Genomic DNA, 24453 nt, shown 5'->3' with positions numbered 1-24453 from the left:
ATAATGGTGATATGTGCTTAAGGAGTGAAAGTGATAGTGAAACATGTCGAGCCGTGTAGTTTATCATCCTTGTCGGATAGGGAGCCACAAATCTGGTGCGATACTATCTGACAACTTCCTTCGTAATTCATAGCAGTCGATAAATAAAACTCCGAGGAGTTGTATACCTCCTAACGGCAAGGTCACAGCCTATCCCATTAGACAAATGCGCTGGGTATTCCCGCCTCCACCATCGTTGCATTGATCAATTGACGGGACAGGACTACGTACTTCCACGATTTCTGCACCTTCTCTGCGCTGATCTCTTCTTCCTCCTTGGCTGCCTCAGTCATCTAGTTGATATGGAGACACCCAAGATCATTGAGGAGTCTTTCTACGCCACCTATCACCGTTCTTGCAGGGTGGATGCCTCGCACACCAGTTTCAGTTGTGGACAGTATACTGCTTCACCTCGAAGTGGATTTGCACAGACATGCTAAGAAAAAAATTAAAAATTAAATTTTTAGGTGCAGTCTTCAGGTCTTTAGAGGGCAAAATCTGTTTAAGACAAAGAGACGGATTATGCCAAAGGCTGTTCAGTTGTATGTTAGGAAAGGTAATCATGGAATGGAGGAAAAGAACAGAAGAAGGAATTAAAAACACCGCAATCTGGACGAAAGGATGTAATCTGAGAACTGATTGTTTGGGTTTTGTAAAAGATTTTGCCATCTTAGCTGAACTTGGAGATGGTGAGCAATGCAGATAAATATCGTACAAGAGAGAGCTTTAAAAGCAGACACATATATATTTTGAAAAAACAGTATATGGCAGCTGGGAAGACGGCATCTAAACACACGGAAACTAGTACAGAAGAATGAAGAAAGGTTCAAAAATGGTTCAAATGTCTCTGAGCACTATGGGACTCAACATCTGAGGTCATCAGTCCCCTAGAACTTATAACTACTTAAACCTAACTAACCTAAGGACATCACACACATCCATGCCCGACATAGGATTCGAACCTGCGACCGTTGTAGTCACGCGGTTCCGGACTGAAGTGCCTTGAATCGCACGGCCACCGCGGCCGGCTAATGAAGAAAGGCTACAAAATTTAAATATCTAGGAAAAATAATGGAGCTGAATGCGCTGGATGAACTTTAAGCTGCATCGTGACATTCATATTACTGATAAAATCTTTGCCAGTGGCGAGTATATCTGATACGAATATCTGTTGTCGAAGTTTTCAGCAATCAGTACTGTTGATACGTCAACGTACTTTCCCATCTCCGTAAATGATAACTCAAACTTAAGATGCTACTTTTTTATGCCTACCGGAAATGGCTATTACACAAGTGATTCGGTTTGGTCGAGTTATAATCAGTGAATCACTTAATCTGTTCAGCGCTGAGTAATGTTACGAAGTAGTTTACAACCTGTACGTATATATATCAGCTGGGTTGTCTGCCTGACATTACTGACTATACGAGATGCTGAAGCTGACCCTGTTGGCTGGCCTGATCGCTGTTGCCGGGGCCCAGACGGCAGTCAACCGGTTCCCGGATGGTTTCCTTTTCGGGGCGGCCACTGCTGCCTTCCAGATCGAAGGAGCGTGGAATGAGGATGGTGAGTATAAACTAACATCTGTGTAAGAGTCTTCTTAATCGTCATGTGGTTTAAATATGAAAGATGGTGGCAAATTAAAACTGTGTGCTGGACCGAGACTCGAAGTCGGGACCCTTGAATTCTGCGGGCAGGTGCTCTATCGAATATTTTTTCTTTTTGTCTGCCGATTTCTTTTTCCGTAGACCCACTTCAGGTGTTGGCCCCTAACGCCCTTACAACCCATAAAATCTATCTAACACACAAACAAAAACAATACCTAGTGCCACTGCCGCTTTCACCCTAAAAACTAAGTAGGGGAGATGTATGCCACCCCATCAGGCTCCGTCTGCAAACTAAAAAGAGATACGCCTCCGATAGTTTTGTAAAAAAGAAAGAGGAATGAAAGAAATGGTACCACGATTTATTTTATTTTATTATGTTAACTATTTTAAAATCTTCTTTCACGGCTGTCCAGATCGTCTTCTCGTTCATCGAGGGTGAAACACCCTACAATTACCGTTGATCTCTCACATCAGCCCATCCTGTGCTATATCTTTAATCTCACACGCTGTAGCCGGTATCGGTGGCCGAGCGGTTCTACGCGCTTCAGTCCGGAACCGCGCGACTGCTACGGTCGCAGGTTCGAATCCTATCTCGGGCATGGATGTGTGTGATGTCCTTAAGTTTAAGTAGTCCTAAGTTCTAGGGGACTGATGACCTCAGATGTTAAGTCCCATAGTGCTCAGGGCCATTTGAACCAGATGAACACCCTGTGCATCCCAATGCTTTGAGGGGCGCATAAACAACGGACCCAAGTAATTAGCAGAGTGCGAACCATTCGACCCTTTGCGCCATAAAACCATGTAGTTGCTCTTTAAATAGAACCATAAATCTAATACAACCATTAAAATTGCTACACCACGAAGATGACGTGCTGCAGACGGGAAATTTAGATGACAGGAAGAAGATGCTGTGATATGAAAATGATTAGCTTTTCAGAGCATTCACACAATGTTGGCGCCGGTGGCGACATCTACAATGTACTGACAGGAGGTAAGTTTCCAACCGATTTCTCATACACAAACAGCAGTTGACCGGCGTTGCCTGGTGAAACGTTGTTGTGATGCCTCGTGTAAGGAGGAGAAATGCGTACCATCACGTTTCCGACTTTGATAAAGGGCGGATTGCGATTGCGGTTTATCGTATCGCGACGTTGCTGCTCGCGTTGGTCGAGATCCAATGACTGTTAACAGAATATGGAATCGGTGGGTTCAGAAGGGTAATACGGAACGTCGTGCTGGATTACCCTTCACGCTGCATCACAGACAGGAGCGCGCGCAATGGTGTACTCAATGACGAACCAGGGTGCACGAACGGCAAAACTTCATTTTTTCGGATGAATGCAGGTTCTGTTTACTGCATCATGATGGTCGCATCCGTGTTTGGCGACATCACGGTGAACGCACATTGGAAGCGCGTATTCGTCATCGCCATATTGGCGTATCACCCGGCGTGATGATATGGGGTGCCATTGGTTACACGTCTCGGTCACCTCTCGTGCGCTTTGACGGCAGTTCGAACAGTGGACGTTACATTTCAGATGTGTTACGACCCGTGGCGCTACGCTTCATTCGATCACTGCGAAAACCTACATTTCAGCAGGATAATGCACGACCGCATGTTGCAGGTCCTGTGAGCCTTTATGGATGCAGAAAATGTTCGACTGCTGCCCTGGCCAGTACATTCTCCAGATCTCTCACCAATTGAAAACGTCTGGTCAATGGTGGCCGAGCAACTGGCTCGTCACAATACGCCAGTCACTACTTTTGATGAACTGTGGTACCGTGTTGAAGCTGCATGGGCAGCTGTACCTGTACACGCCATCCAAGCTCTGTTTGACTCCATGCCCAGGCGTATCAAGGCCGTTATTACGGCCAGAAGTGGTTGTTCTGGATACTGATTTATCTATGTACCCAAATGGCGTGAAAATGTAATCACATGTCAGTTCTAGTATAATATATTTGACCAATGAATACCCGTTTAGCATCTGCATTTCTTCTCGGTGTAGCAGTTTTAATGGCCAGTAGTGTAATTTTGCAACGGCCTCACTAGAAATGTATGACAGCGCCATACCTTTAACGCACACCGTGGCGTCATGTGGAGCAGCAGGGTGGTATGTGACGTCAGCATGGATCAGTGCTGTGGACTGCACGGACTGAGCCGTCCGTCGGAGGAACAATGGCAGCATGCGACGTCTGAGGAGCCTACAGTCCGCAGCCGTATCACGAACGAAGCGGTGCATGTCAGGTGTCGACAGCTGAGCGTCGGGGCAGAGAGGGTCCTCGGAAGATGCGTAGTGTGGGGAAGTTTCCAGTCGTTATCACATACCACAGCCCCCACCGTGGTGGGAAGGAAAGGCGCGTGTATGTTACTCCACACTCGCTTCCAGCCAACCGCCGGATGTCGGCGTTTAGTCAGCAAACAGTGCTCGCCGCCGATGAGCTACCCAAGTACGACTCACGACTCTCCTCACAGCTTTACTTCCGCCAGTACTTCGTCTCCTACTTTCCAAACTTCTCAGATTTCCTGTGAAACTTGCAACACCTTCACTCATGGAAGAAAGGATTTTGCGGAGACATGGCTTAGCCATAGTCTGAAGGATGTTTCCGGAATGAAATTTTCACTCTGCAGCGGAGAGTGCGTGAACTTCCTGCCACGCTCCACCAACATACTGACACGCATATGAGTTTATCACTTCAGACAGCTGTCAATATGTCTCACGCCGTTTACGCTTTCGCACATTGGTGTAGTGGACTGTATGTAAGGTATGGAAGATGACAGAAAGGCCCACGCTGGACAAGTCACGTATGTATAACATAATGAGAGAACATGATTTTTTTTCACTTTCAATGTTCCAGTCTGAGCAAGATTTATGTGGTGTACGTACACTGATGAGCAAAAACTTTATGACCACCTTCTTAATTGCTTGTTTGTCCGTCTTTGGACCGAACTACATGACTGATTATGCGTATCACGGATCCGACGGTTCGTTGGTAGGTTTTTGCAGGTATGTGGCATTATATGTCTAAGTAAAAGTCATGTAATTGGCGTAAATAACGGGGCCGCTAATTAGCTTATGCGTGACGGGGTACGATAGCGACCAGTTGGGTTTACACCAGAGGAATTTGGTCGCCGGGACATCAACGTGACTTCACTATAATGCTCCCCAAACCATTGTAGCATGGTTCTGGCTCCGAGATATGGACAATTATACTGCTAAATGATGACATTGCCTTAGGGGAAACATCAAGCATGAAGGGATGAGGGCGCTTTGCAGCTGTTAGCGTTCCTTCGATTACTGCCACAGGCTCCATGCAAGTACAGGAGAATGTCTCCCTTAGCATAATACTGCTGCTACCAACCTGCGTCCGTGGTGCGCTGCACTTTTCGAGCCGTCGTTCACCTCGATGACGGCGTTTGTGGAAACGATCTTCGACCTAGTGTAGCAAAAATGTGATTCACCCAAAGAACCGACACGTTTCCACTGACCGACGGTCGAATTCTGATCGTCCCGTGCTCACTGTAATCGTAATTGACGATGTCGTGTTGATATGTGAACACGTAGGGGCGGTCCGCTGCGGAACTCCATGTTCAACGATGTACGATGAACGATATGCTCCAGAACACTTGTACGTGCACCAGCATTGCGCTCTTTCTGCAGAGCTACCACAGATCACCATCTATCGTACTTTAGAAAGAACACAAGTCCCCTAACTCCGCGTTCTGTGGAGGGTCGTCCAACCACTAGTGTTGTTCACTGTCCTACCTCTTTCCACGACTAAAGCACGTCAACATTAGACCAGCTTCGCCGTTTTCGAGATGCTCGTTCACAGGCTCTGTGTCACAATAATCTGATCTCTCAAATGTTTTTTATTTCAGTCTCTGACCACCATATCAATTCTTTTGACGATGGCCGGTTTCAGTCAGTAATGACCATCCTCAGATCTTTTCTACACCATGTCTGAGGATGGTCATTACTGACTGAAACCGGTCATCGTCAAAAGAAATGATATTGTGATCAAAGACTGGAATAAAAAAAAACATTTGACAGTATTGGATCACTGTTCAATTATGCGACTATGCCGCAGGTGGTGGAACATGAATTCTGTCAAACTCGCTTATCTAAATGGATTTCCCCATTTTCATTCCCACAACTTCGCTAGGGTTCCCTCCCGTCCGTGTCTGCTCCGCTTACAGAATTTTGCTATCGCGCCACATGCTCACAACACCACCAGGCGGTAACCAGCATCGCTGGACTGTGGTCATGTTTTGGCCTACCAGTGTATGTGATTGCGCACTGCAGTATTGTAACTGTAACAGGGTGATTTTGTATGATTTCTGTACTGGAAATGCAATTCCTAACAGTGGCAGATACTACGAAATCCCGCACAGGCTTTGAATTCTGCAGCCAACAGCAACTGTCAACTGAAAATGATAGCGTTAAAGGCTTACACGAAGACTGTGCTGATGTGTTCAGCATCGTTACGCATCTCTAGAAGTAGAGTTGTGTTCTGCATAAAATCCAGTGTTTTATTCCTGATACCTAAAGCATGAGAGTGGCGGCTGACATCGGAGGTGGGAAATTAAGCGCCGTGGACAGTTGCAAATTACTGTTAGTTGTGCTAAAATATAATATGCTGTATATAAGACGACTAATAGACCGTCTTCCTCTACTGCGAGCTCGTTTGCCACCTCGTTCCCCCTCTGAGACACACACTGGCTGCAATATTCGATTTCCATTCGACTGGGTACGAGCCGATAATTCTCCTTTCAGAAATTTGTTTCCTCCTTTTCTTATCACTCAGTTCTTGCTCTCTTTCTTACTGCTGTCTTCTGCAGAAAACTTCTGGACTCCCTCCGCTCTCAAGCAACTGTTCCTCATTTTCTTCTGCTCTGTGTCCATCTACTTTCTCACAGTCAGGTGACAGGCGATGTAGCGAAATGGCGGTGCCAAAACAGTTTCGTCTGCGTGAGGCGACATTTGAGCCACGTGCTAATATCCTAATGTTGCCTAGGCATCGTTCGTGGGGCGTCCGTTGGCCTGTGAAGGTCTTTGGTGACGGGTTCATACTCTGAGGTATCTTGGTGGCCGTCTGATGATAAATTCCTGTACTAATGAATCGTGTGAGAGGCGTGGGATATCAATGGTTGTCTGCTCGCAGATCATTGCAGTATGGACTCAGGTTCCTACAGCGGAGTGGAAGAGAACAGTAGCATCATTACCAAGAGCCTCCATTAGAAACTCTCTTTGTAAAACTGCTTTACACTTAACTGTACCTTAGAAATGACATATATTATAGCAATTGTTCTTTCGCTCACAAGTCTGCTACAGTTCGTGGAATTATAGTTCGTTTGTACGCAGGCAAGGGTGAGAGCATCTGGGACCGCATGCTCCACGAACACCCGGAGTACGGCACGAATGGCGACAACGGCGACGTGGCCTGCGATTCGTACCACAAGTACCAGGAGGACGTGCAGATGCTGAAGGCGATCAACGTGAGTACTCGCTGTTACGTAAATGTGGTATTCAGTGAATCTACATTTCAGTGTCGCGGTAAGCCGTGGCACAATTTGTTGATCTTCTCCCCACATACCAGAACGTACTTCCCTCATACAGTATTTAAGCGATTTAGACTTAGCAACAACGTGTCTATCCTACTTGGTGAATGATTCCTGCTGCCATGGTAGAATACATACAAGATAATGAGTTTAAACCGATGTATCTCCTTTAGGCGTAATTATGCCCTTTGTTTATTTACCTAGAGTAAAAGTAACTTACTGATACCGCGTAAAGATTGCGTGTAGTACTTTAAATGCAATCTGCTCAACAAGTATCACAAAAATGCAGATATTGCGACGGTAAACTAATCTTATCTACCATTTACGATAAATACTTAAACAGGTGATATTGTGATATTAACTCTTCCTGAAAGTTTAAAGTTCACGAAATCTGATCATTTATTCTATCTTTTGTTACTCACGAATTAAGATAACAAAGATACCTAATCGTTTAACGGGGATACTGTGAACAAGACAACGGTTCAAAAATGGTTTAAATGGCTGTGAGCACTATGGGACTTAACTTCTGAGGTCATCAGTCCCCTAGAACTCAGAACTACTTAAACCTAACTAACCTAAGGACATCACACACTTCCATGCCTGAGGCAGGATTCGAACCTGCGACTGTAGCGGTCGCGCGGTTACAGACTGTAGTGCCTAGAACCGCTCGGCTACTAGGGCGGGCAAGACAACGGTCAACTTCAGAGTATCGTTGATAGCTTTCAGAATTCCTGTTTGCATTTTCTATTTATTTTATATATTTTTTTCTTCCATTAAATTATTTTCTATCTTGTTAATAACTTTTACCTACAGTCTGTGTATTAAAACCTATATAAAAAAAGAAACAAATTTTGAATCTTTCGTATGTAAGTACGTGAAGTGTCTTATCTTTCCCTTTGCTTACTTTGTTTGATCTCTGATCCTGGAGAAATAAAAAAGAAAGTTATTTTCTTTTGAAATTAAAGCTTTATCATTCATTAAAGTATGTTCATCGTGTTCACTAATATCAACTGGCTCCTGAATCTTTAAGACAGAATTTTATTCTTTAAGGGCTGTCTGGCAGTTTCACGTTATTGTCACTTAAAATCAATTACATGTGTTGAAATCAAGTAGTGATGTCCTAATTTAGCTTTGCCTACAAAAAAGTTAGTTAGTGCCACCACCACTTGATCTCTAAAAATTTAACAATCAAGAAAATCTCTACCATTCAGACGCTGAAGAATTTGTTACATACTCGATTCTGCTGATCTTGTTGGGCGAAGAGCAAATTAACTCGCTTGAAAAATGAATTTCCCAGTTATGCGGATGTAGTCGCCGCTGCATCAACAAAATTTCCTCTTGAGCATGTACATGCACTTGAGGTAATATATAAACAGATCCTTCACCGTCCGCGAGATCACAAACACTCTCGCTTGAAATGGTTCTGTATAGGACACCCACCCGTATTTCGCACCGGAGCTAATTGGTGCTTACCCCATTCTAATACTATACATGTTATCGATAAATGTTGTGTTTACGACCTTTTGGGGCCTTATCGATCTAACATCCTTTATTATGCAGTATCCTTAAATTGACAAATGAATCGAATTCATTTACCGAATGATAAAGGAACAATATATGCATATTACTCTTTAGAACGGCATGAACTGACTATAGACAGAAAGTTTTAAATTTACTTGACAACCTTTCCGTAGCAACCTAAAGACAACTTCTCCAGTGACTTACCCATTCTCGGTCTGGCAACTTAACTACGGCAGGATCAATATATTACTGTCATCAGAGCCATATTACAGCTCAGGAACGATGAAAATTAGACAAACGCTACTAGTACTCTTAAACAATGTTGTCGCTGCATTCGTTGGCCATGAGTGAAGTGTGCAGCGGCTGACCACACGCTTGCAGTACACCCTTCGCGACCACGGAGCTGCAACATAGGTAGCTACTCTTGGCCCCAACAGTTTGCGTCATCTTTCTCCTTCTTTTTATCTACAATGTATTTGACACAAAATTTGTACATCAAGAAATTTTCAATTTTATACATCAGTTTTATATTCATGGAGCTCATTTCCCACGGTTTATAAACTAAGAATGGCCGTTAAATGTAGTTATTCCATTAGTTTTAAGCTATGTAAATGACTTTTCTCTTGCTAGATATGCAATTTCGAGACCACCACATTAGCAATACTGTAACCATACTTTTAAGCAGATCCAAATGAGGATGGAGCTTTATAACTAGACTTTTTGTGCCGCCTCTAATATAGTAAATGTTGTTGGACTAATCACTTTCTATACGTGCTCTAACATATGGGCATTTGACATTGGTATTTACAATAAAACCTGATATCCTGTATCTATCTCAGTTATGTCCAGAATTTGCCACACATCACACATTGCATTTAAAGAAATCTGTAGCCCTGTCTGCACTTCTTCAATAATTTTTTTTTCCACTAGCAGATCACATTCTTCTCGTGTAGCAACTATTTTCAGCGAATACTCGGATTTGTATTTTGGACTTCCATTTCCGCTTTCTTTTGCGTACAAGTAAGATATTAGCTAGACAGAAAGGCGTCATTTCTACAATAGGAAATTGTTTAAGTCCTTTTAGTATATTTCTCCTTTTCCTTGAGACCTGTGGAATAAGATGGTACCCAATCCTAGTTTGGCAATAAATATGTTTGACAGTATAGTGTGTAACAACGTTCTAGAATGAGAATAATACATCTTTGACTATAATAGGAAAGCTTATATTGTTGTTGTTGGAGCTTGTGTTAACAATTTTCACACAGTTCACAGGTAAATAATTAAAACTGTAGGCAATCAGAACAAAGTTAATTTTTCTCGGTCTTGATTGGAAGATTTACTTGTACACTAGTCAACGCTTATGTATTCTTCTTACCTCAGCAGGAAAATTGCAGAACACTGTTAATCACAGCAACTATTCTGTAAGCTGTCCAACTGTTTGCACCACACAGAAACGATAGTCACAGAATGCAGGGGAGCATAATGGAAATACTCTTTCTTGGCATTTAATACAAACAGACAGTCTTCCACAGAAGCAAGCACACCATCCATTCTATAATTACAAATCGTGGCCTGCAATCTGGTAACAGCATATTCTTTAGCTTAGGAAAATGTAAAAGTTTCTCATGCACACATATAAAGGACACTTCATAAAATAAATAGATGGTTTCTGATATAATTGTTCAGTTCTTGGCTATTGATTTGACGTATTAATATGATATTTATCTTTATTCTATAACTGGAACTCACCCACATTAAACTGTCTATTCAAAATGTCTAATTGTTGCTCACAATCTCACTGCTGTTTCCTTGGTAGTCGTCTTGCACACAGAGGTCATGGTTTGATGTAAGGTAATTACACATCTCCATTTTGTTAAAAATCCCAGAAAAATCTTGCGTTATATCCAGACCCACAAGGAAATAGTCATCTTACCATAATTGCTTCAGAACTGACCACTTAGATATCTCTTAAACGTACCACATATCTCGCTCTTTAACGTTATAGACCGTCCGTTCCCTAATGGTTCTTGGCAGTCCACTTGTACACAGCTGCAGGCCTCTGACAGCAACATGATACATGTGAAGCCCACATCTCCTGTAAAAGGAGACACAAGACATGTGCAAGTTTGAACACAATAACAAGTATCCACTTGCCTGAGAACTACACATCTGACCACCATCCCCTGACGTCACATACAAGAGACTGGGAGGAAGAAGTCTCTTTTGGATTTAACTTGGAGTTATCTGAAATGAGTGTACGCTTGTACGAAAGTGAAATGTGGACGATGAGCCTTTCAGACAAGAAGAAAATGGAAGGTTTTGAAATGTGGTGCTGTAGAAGAGTGTTGGAAATAAGATGGGCAGACCGAATAACTAATGGGTGAATCCAAAAGAGGAAGAATACTTTGCGGCACAACTTGACTATAAGAGCGGACAGGCTGATGAGACACATTCTGCGGGGTCAGAGAATCACCAAGTTGGTAGTGGAAAGAAGTGTGGGAAGTACAAATTACAGAGGAGACGAAAGCTGAATACAGTAGACAGATTCAGAAGAATATACGTCGCAGTAGCTGTCCAGAGATGACCGGGCTCACTCAGAACGAAAAGGAGAAATGGTTCAAATGGCTTTGAGCACTCTGGTACTTAACATCTGAGGTCATCAGTCCCCTAGAACTTAGAACTACTTAAATCTAACTAACCTAAGGACATCACACACATCCATGCCCGAAGCAGGATTCGAACCTGCGACCGTAGTGGTCGCGTGGTTCCAGACTGAAGCGCCTAGAACCGCTCGGCCACAAAGCGAATAGGAGAGCTGCATGAAAGCTTCCTACGTTTTACTTCTCCGGAGTTACAAGAAATTTTTCTGTATGTCACGTCAATTTTTGCTGCAGTTATATCTTATTCAATAAGGTTTCTATACTGTTTCCTCATCCATCCTGATACATTCTACTTTTACTTGCCATTAACTTCGTTCCCTGGCCAGCTATAGTGTTACTTTCTTACCTCATTCATAAGATTCTTGTAATGTTTTTGTTATGTTGTTAAGATTGGGTATTTCTGCGTGATACATAACTCTTTGGAGTTTTGTGTACAAACGATGTTCTGTCGTGCCTTAATTATTTTGCTTTACTACATTTTAATTCTTGTAACTACTTTCATGTCGTTATATAGATCATTGGTCGTTACCTCATATAAATTGCACTACATTTCACACTGTCCTAATTTTGCAGCTTTCTGTTTCGTCGTATACCACCTCTCCTTTATCTTATAGAGATTCAACCTACTGCTTATCGAAGCTGCACTACGTTTTGAGTCTACTTCAGCCCCTTGGCGTGCTCTGCAGTGCAGAAACTCTCTTTTTCTAACGAAGACATACTCAACTTGATATCTTCTGTTCCCTCCTACATATCCAATGTTCTAGTCGATCTATGTTTGCTTTCCAACCACATTGGACTATACTAGTTTTTCATCCCTCTTCACAGTTTCAACAATTTCTCTGCTCATACAGAATATTTTATTAAAGTGTTCGTCATTCTTACAGCGGATAGTTCTGGTAAAAAATAAAAAAATCTTATTAACATATGACCAGAAGAAACATTTTTGAGCTGTGGAACATTTTATCGACTGACAGGCATATGTCTGTTGGCACTAGAGGAGGTGTTCCATGGATTCACTACTTATCGTTACCAGTCCGGCACCCTTGGTTCTCAAAGAATGACAGATTTGTACGAATATCTGGTTGCCTTCGGATTCGGTTACAAGCGTGCCACAGACTTTCCAGTAAGGTGTGCAAGTTGTCAGTGGATCTAGAACATGACGGTGACTTTAATCGTCCTCAGCGTTATAACTGTAAGGGATTAAGATTAGGTGAAAGGGGAGGGGACCTAATCGAGCTATAGACATATCACTACACTTTTGCGTCAGGCACTGTCACACGAGGCGCAGACAGAGCAGTGGTGCACCGTAGTACAGTAAGAGGCTTTATTGCGTGTGTTACGTCTGACAACAGTATTAGTGCTAGAAGCAGAAGTACAGAGGCACACACAAAGAAGTAGAAATGTGTAATGAACGTCAACAAGGAGGCACCCTACACCACTGTGCTTGGGCCGTTCTACGCACAAGTTAAATGGCCCAATATTTGGGCCCAACCATTTGGCCAATATTAACACGCTGAGAATGTGAGGCACTCTTTTCAAATTCCTTGTATATTACTTCTATTTTCTCATCCTCGGCTTGTTTCATGCACATAAAGGCCTGTGCAGTCGTGGCTGGTGCGCTTAGTGTCAGAGCACAAAAGAATCTTTCAGTAATAACGTATCACTTTTGAATTTAAGTGTTTTAAGGCGTCCTTTGCCATGGTGGTTATATTAGAAAGGCCACACAGATATTAATATCTTTTCTGAACCAAAGAAAGCACACGAGATACAGAAAACAGTATATACCAGTACCTAGGATCATGCCGTATTGCTCAGGGAAACGGTTTTGTTAAAAAGATCCGAAGTACCCTTTACCAAAACTGTTTCACTGGGGAAGATCGTGTTGTGGTTCCTCCCTTAAACAGTCGCATGAACTTGAAAATGACAGATATCGGGAATAGTGACCAGGGGATAGAAAGGTAACCGACACCGCTCAACAGAGACAAGGACACTGGACCTAGTGAGACAACCGTACGACATAAGGGTACGCAAAATAAGTCGCTCCTCTTCTAGCGTCTGTAGGTCGCTGGAGGAGCTAAGCGTTCCTAGTAATCGGAAGAAGAGCAGCTCATTCCAGTTTCGAAGAAGGATCGTCGAGTAGACGCACAAAACCACAGGCCTATATCTCTGACGTCGGTCTGTTGCAGAGTTTTGAAACGTGTTTTATGCTCGCGTTTTATGTAATTTCTCGTGACCAAAAGTCTGCCCCGCAGGAATCAACATGAGTACCGGAAACAACGGTCGCGTAAAAACCACCCCCTCTGTTGAACCAGGCGCGCGAGATAGTAAACAACAGGAAATATCGGTGCATCTCGGCAGCGCGGCATAATGAATGAAATACGAGCGTGCGGAATGTCAGACCAGCCATGTGACTGAAGAGTTTCCAGCAAACAGAACACTGTAGGTCATTCTCAACGAAGAGGAATAATCAGACGTAAGAGTAACTTCGGACGTACAGCAACGGACTGTTATAGGACCATTTCTTTTCACAATGTATATGAATGAATTAGTGTACAATGTCGAATGTTCCGTGAGGCTTTTCGCGAACGATGCTGTTGTATACAGGGAAGTCACAATGCTTAGAAAACCCTTGTTCCACCAACACACGAATGTTTCTCATCCGTGTGCGATGTGTACCAGATAGGGTCGATAGAGGAAACTGAGAACATCCGAAGAAGAACGGCGCGTTTCGTTACAGGTTGATTTAGTAAGCGCGGAAGAGTCACTGAGATTCTTAGCTTGTTCTATAGGCGGATGGTGCAGCAGAGGCTTTCTGCATCACAGTATGGTTTACTTTTAGCGTTCCGACAGTGCACGTTCCTGGAAGAGTCAGCCAAGATATTGGTTCCTCCTACGTACGTCTCTCGAAGTCATCGTGAAGGTAAAATTATAAAGACTCCAAATTACACGGAGGCATGCCAGCAATAGTTCTTCCCGCGAACCAATCGTGACTGGAACAGGAAAGGGGGAACTGACTGTAGTGCATAAAGTACCCTACGCCACTCACCGTAAGGTGGCGTGCAAGGTGTAGTTTTTCAATGTAATGTTCTATCACCCATATTTACTCCGACATTCATTCTTTAGGTGGCGTCATTTGACTTTTATGCCTCACAAAATGTTACGATTCTGATCCCCTGCATTGCTTATCCCAGTATTCACGCCTATCCTAACATTTCTTTCAGAAAATTGGACCTCTTTCTGTTTATGAGCTCGTACTGTATACTCATTCAAAATCAGCGTCCCATTAATCTGTCTCACAGACTGGAAGATTTGCAAATCATTAACTGCAAACTGTTAACTTTAATGGCGCGATCTGCATGCAATCCACATAAAATGCATGGTTACTCTGCTATAGCACACAGGGGCGTGGACCCAAAAATAAAGCTTGCAGTTCTGCAGCATTTACTGTAGCTCAACCACCATCACCTGTCGCATGTTCCTACTCAGAGTGACGTCTGCATGTAAATGTGATACATAAATTGCACATTCATTTGAAGATGACAATGAATAAGTTCTGCACTCTATAAGACACATTACTTAAAATACATTACTCGCCATTCAAATTGCTACACCACGAAGATGACGTGCTACAGACGCGAAATTTAACCGACAGGAAGTAGATGCTGTGATATGCAAATGATCAGCTATTCAGAGCATTCACACAGGGTTAGCGCCGGTGGCGATACCTACAACGTGCTGATATGAGGAAAGTTTCCAACCTATTTCTCAAACACAAACAGCAGTTGACCGGCGTTGCCCGGTGAAACGTTGTTGTGATGGCTCCTGCAAGGAGGAGAAAGGCGTACCATCACGTTTCCAACTTTGATAAAGGTCGGATTGTAGCCTATCGCGATTGCGGTTTATCGTATCGCGACATTGCTGCTAGCGTTGGTCGAGATCCAATGACTGCTAGCAGACTAGGTTCAGGAGGGTAATACGGAACGCCGTGCTGGATCCCAACGGCCTCGTATCACTATCAGTCGAGGTGACAGGCATCTTATCCGCATGGCTGTAATGGATCGTGCAGCCACGTCTCGACCCCTGAGTCAACAGATGGGGACGTTTGGAAGACAACAACCATCTGCACGAACAGTTCGACGACGTTTGCAGCAGCATGGACTGTCAGTTCAGTGACTATGGCTGCGGTTACCCTTGACGCTGCATTACAGATAGGTCCGCCTGCAATGATGTACTCAACGACGAACCTGGGTGCACGAATGGCAAAACGTCAATTTTTTCGGATGAATCCAGGTTCTGTTTACAGCGTCGTGATGGTCGTATCCGTGTTTGGGGACATCGCGGTGAACGCACATTGGAAGCGTGTATTCGTCATCGCCATACTAGCATATCACCCGGCATGATGGTATGGGGTGCCAATGGTTACAGGTATCGGTCACCTCTTGTTCGCATTGATGGCACTTTGAACAGTGGACGTTACATTTCAGAAGTGTTACGACCAGTGGCTGTACCCTTCATTCGATCACTGCGAAACCTGACATTTCGGCAGGATAATGCACGACCGCATGTTGCAGGTGCTGTACGGGCCATTCTGGATGCAGAAAATGTTCGACTGGTGCCCTGGCCAGCACATTCTCCAGATATCTCACCAATTGAAAACGTCTGGTCAATGATGGCCGAGCAACTGGCTCGTCACAACACGCCAGTCACTACTCTTGATGAAGTGTGGTGTTGTGTTGAAGCTGCATCGGCAGCTGTACCTGTACACGCCATCCAAGCTCTATTTGACTCAATGCCCAGGCGTATCAAGGCCTTTACTACGGCCAGAGGTGGTTGTTCTGGGTACTGATTTCTCAGGATCAATGCACCCAAATTGCGTGAAAATGTAATCACATGTCAGTTCTAGTATAATATATTTGTCCAATGGATACCCGTTTGTCAGCTGCATTTCTTCTTGGTTTAGCAGTTTTAATGGCCAGTAGTGCATCATACGAAACACCAGTTGCAATCCTGTTGCCTTAAACCCTTTATTGCCATGTCATGTAATATACATTGTAAAGCTATAACGTGAACTACGTTCTCAGCTATCGACCTAGATGCTACCTCGTCGCTACGTATGAAAAATATACGCTACCAGGAAGAAGTCATGTCGCTGCTACCAAAATAGCTCTCCTCTCTCTTTAGAGTACAAACTTGAGATTCGTTTACAGTAGTATGCCATTCCTCTTTTGTCTCTTCCCTCCTCCTCACTTCCGAGTATGTTGTGCAACCCCACACCATTCATAACGTGGTGCATGTGTGACATCCTTGGGCGTCCTCGACTGTTCTTCCCCTCTATAGCTCCTGCTACATAGTTCCACTGATATTATTGTGTTTCAAAATGTGCCCTACCAGGTTGTCTCTTCTTCTTTTGAGGTGTCTCCAGAGAGATCTGGTTTCTTGTACTCTTGTCAGCACCTCTCCACGGGTAACTCGGTCTTTCCAGCTGATCTTTATCAGCCTTCTACAGCACCAGATCTCCAGAGCTTCTGGCTTTCTTCTCTCCTTTGTACATCAATAATATTTTATGAGTCGCCATTGAATGTACCTAACCACATGAACCATGGACCTTGACGTTGGTGGGAAGACTTGCGTGCCTCAGCGATACAGATGGCCGTACCGCAGGTGCAACCACAACGGAGGGGTATCTGTTGAGAGGCCAGGCAAACGTGTGGTTCCTGAAGAGGGGCAACAGCCTTTTCAGTAGTTGAAGGGGCAACAGTCTGGATGATTGACTGATCTGGCCTTGTAACACTAACCAAAACGGCCTTGCTGTGCTGGTACTGCGAACGGCTGAAAGCAAGGGGAAACTAAAGCCGTAATTTTACCCGAGGGCATGCAGCTTTACTGTATGGTTAAATGATGATGGCGTCTTCTTGGGTAAAATATTCCGGAGGTAAAATAGTCCCCCATTCGGATCTCCGGTCGGGGACTACTCAAGAGCACGTCATTATCAGGAGAAAGAAAACTGGCGTTCTACGGATCGGAGCGTGGAATGTCAGATCCCTTAATCGGGCAGGTAGGTTAGAAAATTTAAAAAGGGAAATGGATAGGTTAACGTTAGATATAGTGGGAATTAGTGAAGTTCGGTGGCAGGAGGAACGAGACTTGTGGTCATGTGAATACAGGATTATAAATACAAAATCAAATAGGGGTAATGCAGGAGTAGGTTTAATAATGATTAAAGCAATGGGAATGCGGGTAAGCTACTACAAACAGCACAGCGAACGCATTATTGCGGCCAAGATAGACACGAAGCCCATCCTACTACGGTAGTTCTAGTTTATATGCCAACTGGCTCTGCAGATGATGAAGAAATTGATGAAACGTATGATGAGATAAAAGAAATTATTCAGGTAGTGAAGGGACACGAAAATTTAATAGTCATGGGTGACTGGAATTCGAGAGTAGGAAAAGGGAGAGAAGGAAACATAGTGGGTGAATATGGATTGGGGGAGAGATATGAAAGAGGAAACCGTCTGGTAGAATTTTGCACAGAGCATAACTTAATCATAGCTAATACTTGCTCCAAGAATCATAAAAGAAGGTTGTGTACATGGAAGAATCCTGGAGATACTAGAAGGTATCAGATAGATTATATAATGGTACGACAGAGATTTAGGGACCAGGTTTTAAATTGTAAGACATTTCCAGGGGCAGATGTGGACTCTGACCACAATCTATTGGTTATGAACTGTAGATTAAAACTGAAGAAACTGCAAAAAGTTGGGAATTTAAGGAGATGGGACGTGGATAAACTGAAAGAACCAGAGGTTGTACAGAGTTTCAGGGAGAGCATAAGGGAACAATTGACAGGAATGGGGGAAAGAAATACAGTAGAAGAAGAATGGGTAGCTCTGAGGGATGAAGTAATGAAGGCAGCAGAGGATCAAGTAGGTAAAAAGGGATGGGCTAGTAGAAATCGTTGGTTAACAGAAGAAATATTGAATTTAATTGATGAAAGGAGAAAATATAAAAATGCAGTAAATGAAGCAGGCAAAAAGGAATACAAACGTCTCATAAATGAGATCGATAGGAAGTGCAAAATGGCTAAGCAGGGATGGATAAATGTAAGGATGTGGAGGCTTATCTCACTAGGGGTAAGATAGATACTGCCTACAGGAAAATTAAAGAGAGCTTTGGAGAAAAGAGAACCACTTGTATGAATATCAAGAGCTTTGATGGAAACCCAGTTCTAAGCAAAGAAGGAAAAGGAGAAAGGTGGAAGGAGTATTTAGAGGGTCTATACAAGGGCGATGTACTTGAGGACAATATTATGGGAATGGAAGCGGGTGTAGATGAAGGTGAAATGGGAGATACGATACAGCGTGAAGAGTTTGACAGAGCACTGAAAGACCTGAGTCGAAACAAGGCCCCGGGAGTAGACAACATTCCACTAGAACTACTGACGGTCTTGGGAGAGCCAGTCCTGACAAAACTCTACCATCTGGTGAGCAATATGTATGAGACAGGCGAAATACCCTCAGACTTCAAGAAGAATACAATAATTCCAATCCCAAAGAAACCAGTTGTTGACAGATGTGAAAATTACCGAACTATCAGTTTAACAAGTCACAGCTGCAAAATACTAACGCGAATTCTTTACAGACGAATGGAAAAACTGGTAGAAACCGACCTTGGGTAACATCAGTTTGGATTCCGCAGAAATGTTGGAACATGTGAGGCAATACTGACCCTACGACTTATCTTAGAAAATAGATTAAGGAAAGGCAAACCTACGTTTCTAGCATTTGTAGACTTAGAGAAAGCTTTCGACAATGTTGACTGGAATACTCTCTTTCATATTCTAAAGATGGCAGGGGTAAAATACAGGGAGCGAAAGGCTATTTACAATTTGTACAGAAACCAGATGGCAGTTATAAGAGTCGAGGGGCATGATAGGGAAGCAGCGGTTGGGAAGGGCGTGAGACAGGGTTATAGCCTGTCCCCGATGTTATTCAATCTGTATATTGAGCAAGCAGTAAAGGAAACAAAAGAAATATTCGGAGTAGGTATTAAAATTCATGGAGAAGAAATAAAAACTTTGAGGTTCGCCGATGACATTGTAATTCTGTCAGAGACAGCAAAGGACTTGGAAGAGCAGTTGAACGGAATGGACAGTGTCTTGAAAGGAGGGTATAAGATGAACATCAACAAAAGCAAAACAAGGATAATGGAATGTAGTCGAATTAAGTTGGGTGATGCTGAGGGAATTAGATTAGGAAATGAGACACTTAAAGTGGTAAAGGAGTTTTGCTATTTGGGGAGCAAAATAACTGATGATGGTCGAAGTAGAGAGGGTATAAAATGTAGACCGACAATGGCAAGGAAAGCGTTTCTGAAGAAGAGAAATTTGTTAACATCGAGATAGATTTAAGTGTCAGGAAGTCGTTTCTGAAAGTATTTGTATGGAGTGTAGCCATGTATGGAAGTGAAACATGGATGATAAATAGTTTGGACAAGAAGAGAATAGAAGCTTGTGAAATGTGGTGCTACAGAAGAATGCTGAAGATTAGACGGGTAGATCACATAACTAATGAGGAGGTATTGAACAGAATTGGGGAGAAGAGGAGTTTGTGGTACAACTTGAGAAGAAGAAAGGACCGGTTGGTAGGACATGTTCTGAGGCATCAAGGGATCACAAATTTAGCATTGGAGGGCAGCGTGGAGGGTAAAAATCGTAGAGGGAGACCAAGAGATGAATACACTAAGCAGATTCAGAAGGGTGTAGGTTGCAGTAAGTACTGGGAGATGAAGAAGCTTGCACAGGATAGAGTAGCATGGAGAGCTGCATCAAACCAGTCTCAGGACTGAAGACAACAACAACAACATTGAATGTATGCATAACGTAATCCACGGTAAGCCGTTTAAATTCGCGTACTCTCAGGTAGACGTGCTAGCAGTTCTCTGACAGAGGGTTTATAGCACCCTTTACAGCAAGACGTTTGCTGGAAATAGGGTCGTCGAACGTTTTCGGTTTGTTGATGTAATAATTTTCTCTGACAGAATGTCCGAATAAAAAAAAAATGTAAAAATGCTATTTCTTTCGGGACACTGTTCCTGTTTCGTTATAACATACCTAACCGTGATTTTTGTTATCATTGTCACATGCCTGCTCCATTCTCCATTCTCGTGAAGTGTTTCGTCCCTTTGCTCAAAGATCAAAATGTATTCTCAACTGTACTCGACTCTCACACGTAGTGTACTACACGCTCTTGTTTATTTATCTATGTCATTTGAAATTTATAGCATAACTTTTGAAAGAGACCTAGAGTATGATTAATATATTCGTACATTCTTCCCGTACTCTTAGAATGAATTGGTCAACAAGGACAGCGGAGCTGTTTTCATAAACTTACTTACGTATTTTATTCTGTTTTGTTTACGGACAGGCGGACGTGTACCGTTTCTCCATTGCCTGGACACGCATCCTGCCCACTGGAGACCTCGACGTCATCAACCAACCGGGCATCGACTACTACAACAATCTCATCAACGAGCTGCTCGCGAACGGAATCCAGCCTCTGGTAAGAGAGAAGCATACATGCAGGTGTGACCAAAGAGTCGTTATGCAATTATAGGTTTCCATATGTAGTCGAACGTTGTTATAAAGTGGTTTCTTTGTCTGTCTACACTGGTTCATTTGTCTTGTGCTAGTAATGCAATGGTACATTAGCGCAAATAATACTGGATCTAGTTTACTGGCCATAAGTATGTAAAAATTAGGGGAGAGGTGGAACTTTCGGGCACATTGTTGTCTTAGATTCAAGTGGTTCAAATGGCTCTAATAACTACGGGACTTAACATCTGAGGTCATCAGTCCCCTAGACTTAGAACCAAGTAAACCTAACTAACCTAAGACATCACACACATCCATGTCCGAGGCAGGATTCGAACCTGCGACCGTAGCAGCCGTGTGGTTCCGGACTGAAGCGCCTAGAACCGTTCGGCCACCGCGGCCGGTTTGTTAAGTCATAAGCTCAAAACTTGTCTATATAGGACACAACGTGTTCTTTCGCAATCTCGGTTACGTGCTATGCCCCATTCATGGTTCGAGTAGTGTGAATCACGTGCCCAGATTTTATTAGACGCCAGTAGAAGATGACCGCTAGGCAACATGAAATTAGGTACTCAGTGTTGTTTAGACCACGACCATGCTTGGGGTTACTCTAAAACAGTGTAACGTTCCAAGTGTACGTTACATGCGGGAATTGCTGGTATAAGAACTGATCCACAAGTAATGTAAGACTTTGGTTTCGTCACTTCAAATCACCTTTCGAAGAGTGAATTGAGGATGAGTTGTCAGTGCCATGATTTGAAGGCAGGAGTGACAGCTTCACGATTACAAGTAGTCTGCGTAAACCAGTTACGTTGGCCAGTGATGCGTTGTGTCTACGGATGGTGTTAAGCCCTTCAGCATCACTAAGGAATGAAGATAGTGCATTGTACCGCCGAAACTGCTAGCCAACAATAAATGACGTCATAAAGACGGCTGTAGGTTTTGAAGAAATCAGGTTCAGCATCAAGTTGCAGTCGTTGTAAGTATCGATCGTAGCAGGATTACCACGTGCAGAGACTATAATCAAGAGAAGTCTATAAAATCATATCATATTCTGCAGAAATATGCTCAAGTCAACAAGTAAGGTTAAGATAATGAGGTGAGCCAGCATTTAGACCCATTTCTGATTGTCTGGTCTAGTCCAGATGACTATTTTCTCTGTGAGCGTCCTGACTCAAGCTGCAATCTACACACTGGTAGGCCATACCACCTTTGCTGCGAAATCGTAATTGCTAGTACACAAAGAGAGAAAACGTGAACAACAACCTGTCTCGAAACGACCGGCCGGTGTGGCCGCGCTTCAGTCTGGAACCGCGAGACCGCTACGGTCGCAGGTTCCAATCCTGCCTCGGGCATGGAAGTTAGGTTCAAGTAGTTCGAAGTTCTAGGGGACTGATGACCACAGATGTTAAGTCCCATAGTGCTCAGAGCCAATTAAACCATTTTTTTTGTCTCGAAACATCGCAATTTCGTTGAGTTCCATGGAATGCATTTTGTCCTCCTATAATAGACATATACAAGGTGATTTTGACAAAAAAAGATAAATTGGAAGAAATGATCCTTGATACGATATAGAGCAAAATAGAATATGAACACTTCTGACGGGAAATTCGCACGAAGAGAAGTACACCCAATTGAAGCTAGAGATAAAAATATTTGACTGTGTAGGTTACAAAGACTGAAAACGTACACGACAATACATCACGGAAGTGGAAATGTTCTGTTTGTACTAGTGTTTTGGATCCACTCTCAAATACGCATTATTTCCAACTTCATGAGAGTGTCTCTCCCTTGAAACGCACTTTTGGCCATGTGTCCATATGACTTCTTGTCCTCTCAGCCATAGTTTCCTGCAGTTTGTCTCCAATTAGCAAAGCCACCCGGAACACTGAGGTAAACCTGATTTTGGAATGGACAGGTAACCACTAGATTTAAGACTGAAAAATGTAATCGATGGACAGCAAGTTATGGGATCTGGAATTTAAGTTCACGAAGCAAACTCGTTGTGCAGGTGACAATGTACCACTGGGACCTGCCGCAAGCGCTGCAGTACATCGGTGGATGGCCAAACCCAATTCTCGCTGACTACTTCGTGGAGTATGCCAGAGTGCTGTTTGAAAACTTTGGAGACAGAGTGAGTATCGATGGCTCCAGTGTTTCTCATATCGGTTCCTGCTCACTGTGATTACGCCTCTGACGGCTGTCGTCTCGCAGGTGAAGATGTGGACCACGTTCAACGAGCCGGAAGTGTTCACCATCGGCTACGCTTCCGCGGAATTTCAGGCTCCGTCACAGAACGCTCCGGGCATCGGCGACTACCTGGCTGCACACACCGTCATCAGAGCACATGGACTCGTCTACCGCCTCTATCAAGAACAGTTCAAGGCCAAGCAGAATGGTATGTTTCTCACTGTTGTTAGATCCTGCACGTATCACGCTTTCTCGAATTAATTCAGTCCGTCAACCTGATGATTACTTTTCGTGGATCATTCACGACTGTTTCCGCATCCTACCAATAGCTCATCTTCAGTGACTGTTTTCATATCGCTGGATTCGAGGAAGGCGGCCTTCACCATCACCGAATGGTTCAATAGATTTGACTCCCGTAGTTTCTCTCTGGAAAATTATAAAACTGTTTATAAGGACAAATCTACTATAGTAGATGATGTAAAGGGCCGTATTCCTACTGACTGCGCAGGAACTTCCGCTGAAGTGCTACCGTGCTTACTTCAGGCTTCCAATGACAGACTGGAGCCTTGTAATGAGGCTGGTGGTGGCGTACTGAACACCACACTCGAAGGGCAAACTTCTTTCTTCTTCAGAATCCAAAGTATTTGTTTATTCAGTTTTTTTCGTAAGTTAGTGCTGACACATGGAACAGTATTTACAATTTTCAAACTACAGTTGCTCGTGGACTGCTACCAGAGGAATCCATAACACGAGCACTGACATTCTGTTAATGTCGATGAGCAAGTTCCATTTGAAAATATATACCGTACTGGGTGAACAAGAACTCCACCAAAAAATTTTGGAAGTTGTTAGGAAATATTTTCCAAATATTTTGGTACAAGTTATCTGTGTTCTCCTTACAGGCTAACAACATTTCATTTGCTATCTTAACCGTTGTATCGGTATTATGGTGAAAATTTGCAAGGCAATGCAAATGTCGACGGTATTTCACTCACGGTACTTGCTGTTCACAACAGTAAGGTCTACTTTAATCCTGGTCCTCAGGCTTGCATTCAGTACTCCTCTGTCCAATCTGGGATTTGTTTCTCTGGTAGTGGTAGTTGTACATTAACAGCGGTACATAGCGGCCTGGGCGGGTTTACTGAGGAAGAATAGGCCAATGTGCTTATCTTCTATGGGTTCACTGAATGCAGTGGAAAAGCAGCTATGTCCAGCTGTCCCCACAGTGACAGCAAGCATATCAGAGTAGTTTTGCGTAAATTTTCGCATCCTTTCATGCTACTATGT

At 43.3% G+C, this 24453-nt stretch overlaps 1 protein-coding gene across 1 annotated transcript in view; it reads left to right on the top strand.

Annotated features, from left to right (window-relative positions):
* The first annotated feature begins 1466 nt into the window (after window positions 1-1466).
* LOC124622773 (myrosinase 1-like) overlaps window positions 1467-24453 on the top strand; it is a 47495-nt gene continuing 24508 nt past the window's right edge. Inside the window, exons 1-5 of the mRNA XM_047148565.1 lie at window positions 1467-1602; window positions 7004-7137; window positions 20810-20944; window positions 22988-23110; window positions 23191-23374. Coding sequence (XP_047004521.1) covers window positions 1467-1602; window positions 7004-7137; window positions 20810-20944; window positions 22988-23110; window positions 23191-23374 — 712 coding nt within the window. The remainder of the gene's footprint in view (window positions 1603-7003; window positions 7138-20809; window positions 20945-22987; window positions 23111-23190; window positions 23375-24453) is intronic.

This window comes from Schistocerca americana, chromosome 7 (genome assembly GCF_021461395.2).
Source record: "Schistocerca americana isolate TAMUIC-IGC-003095 chromosome 7, iqSchAmer2.1, whole genome shotgun sequence".
NCBI classification, from domain to species: Eukaryota; Metazoa; Arthropoda; class Insecta; order Orthoptera; family Acrididae; genus Schistocerca; species Schistocerca americana.
The sequence above is the reverse complement of the archived record's forward strand: the minus strand, read 5'-3'. Positions and strand labels throughout refer to the sequence as shown.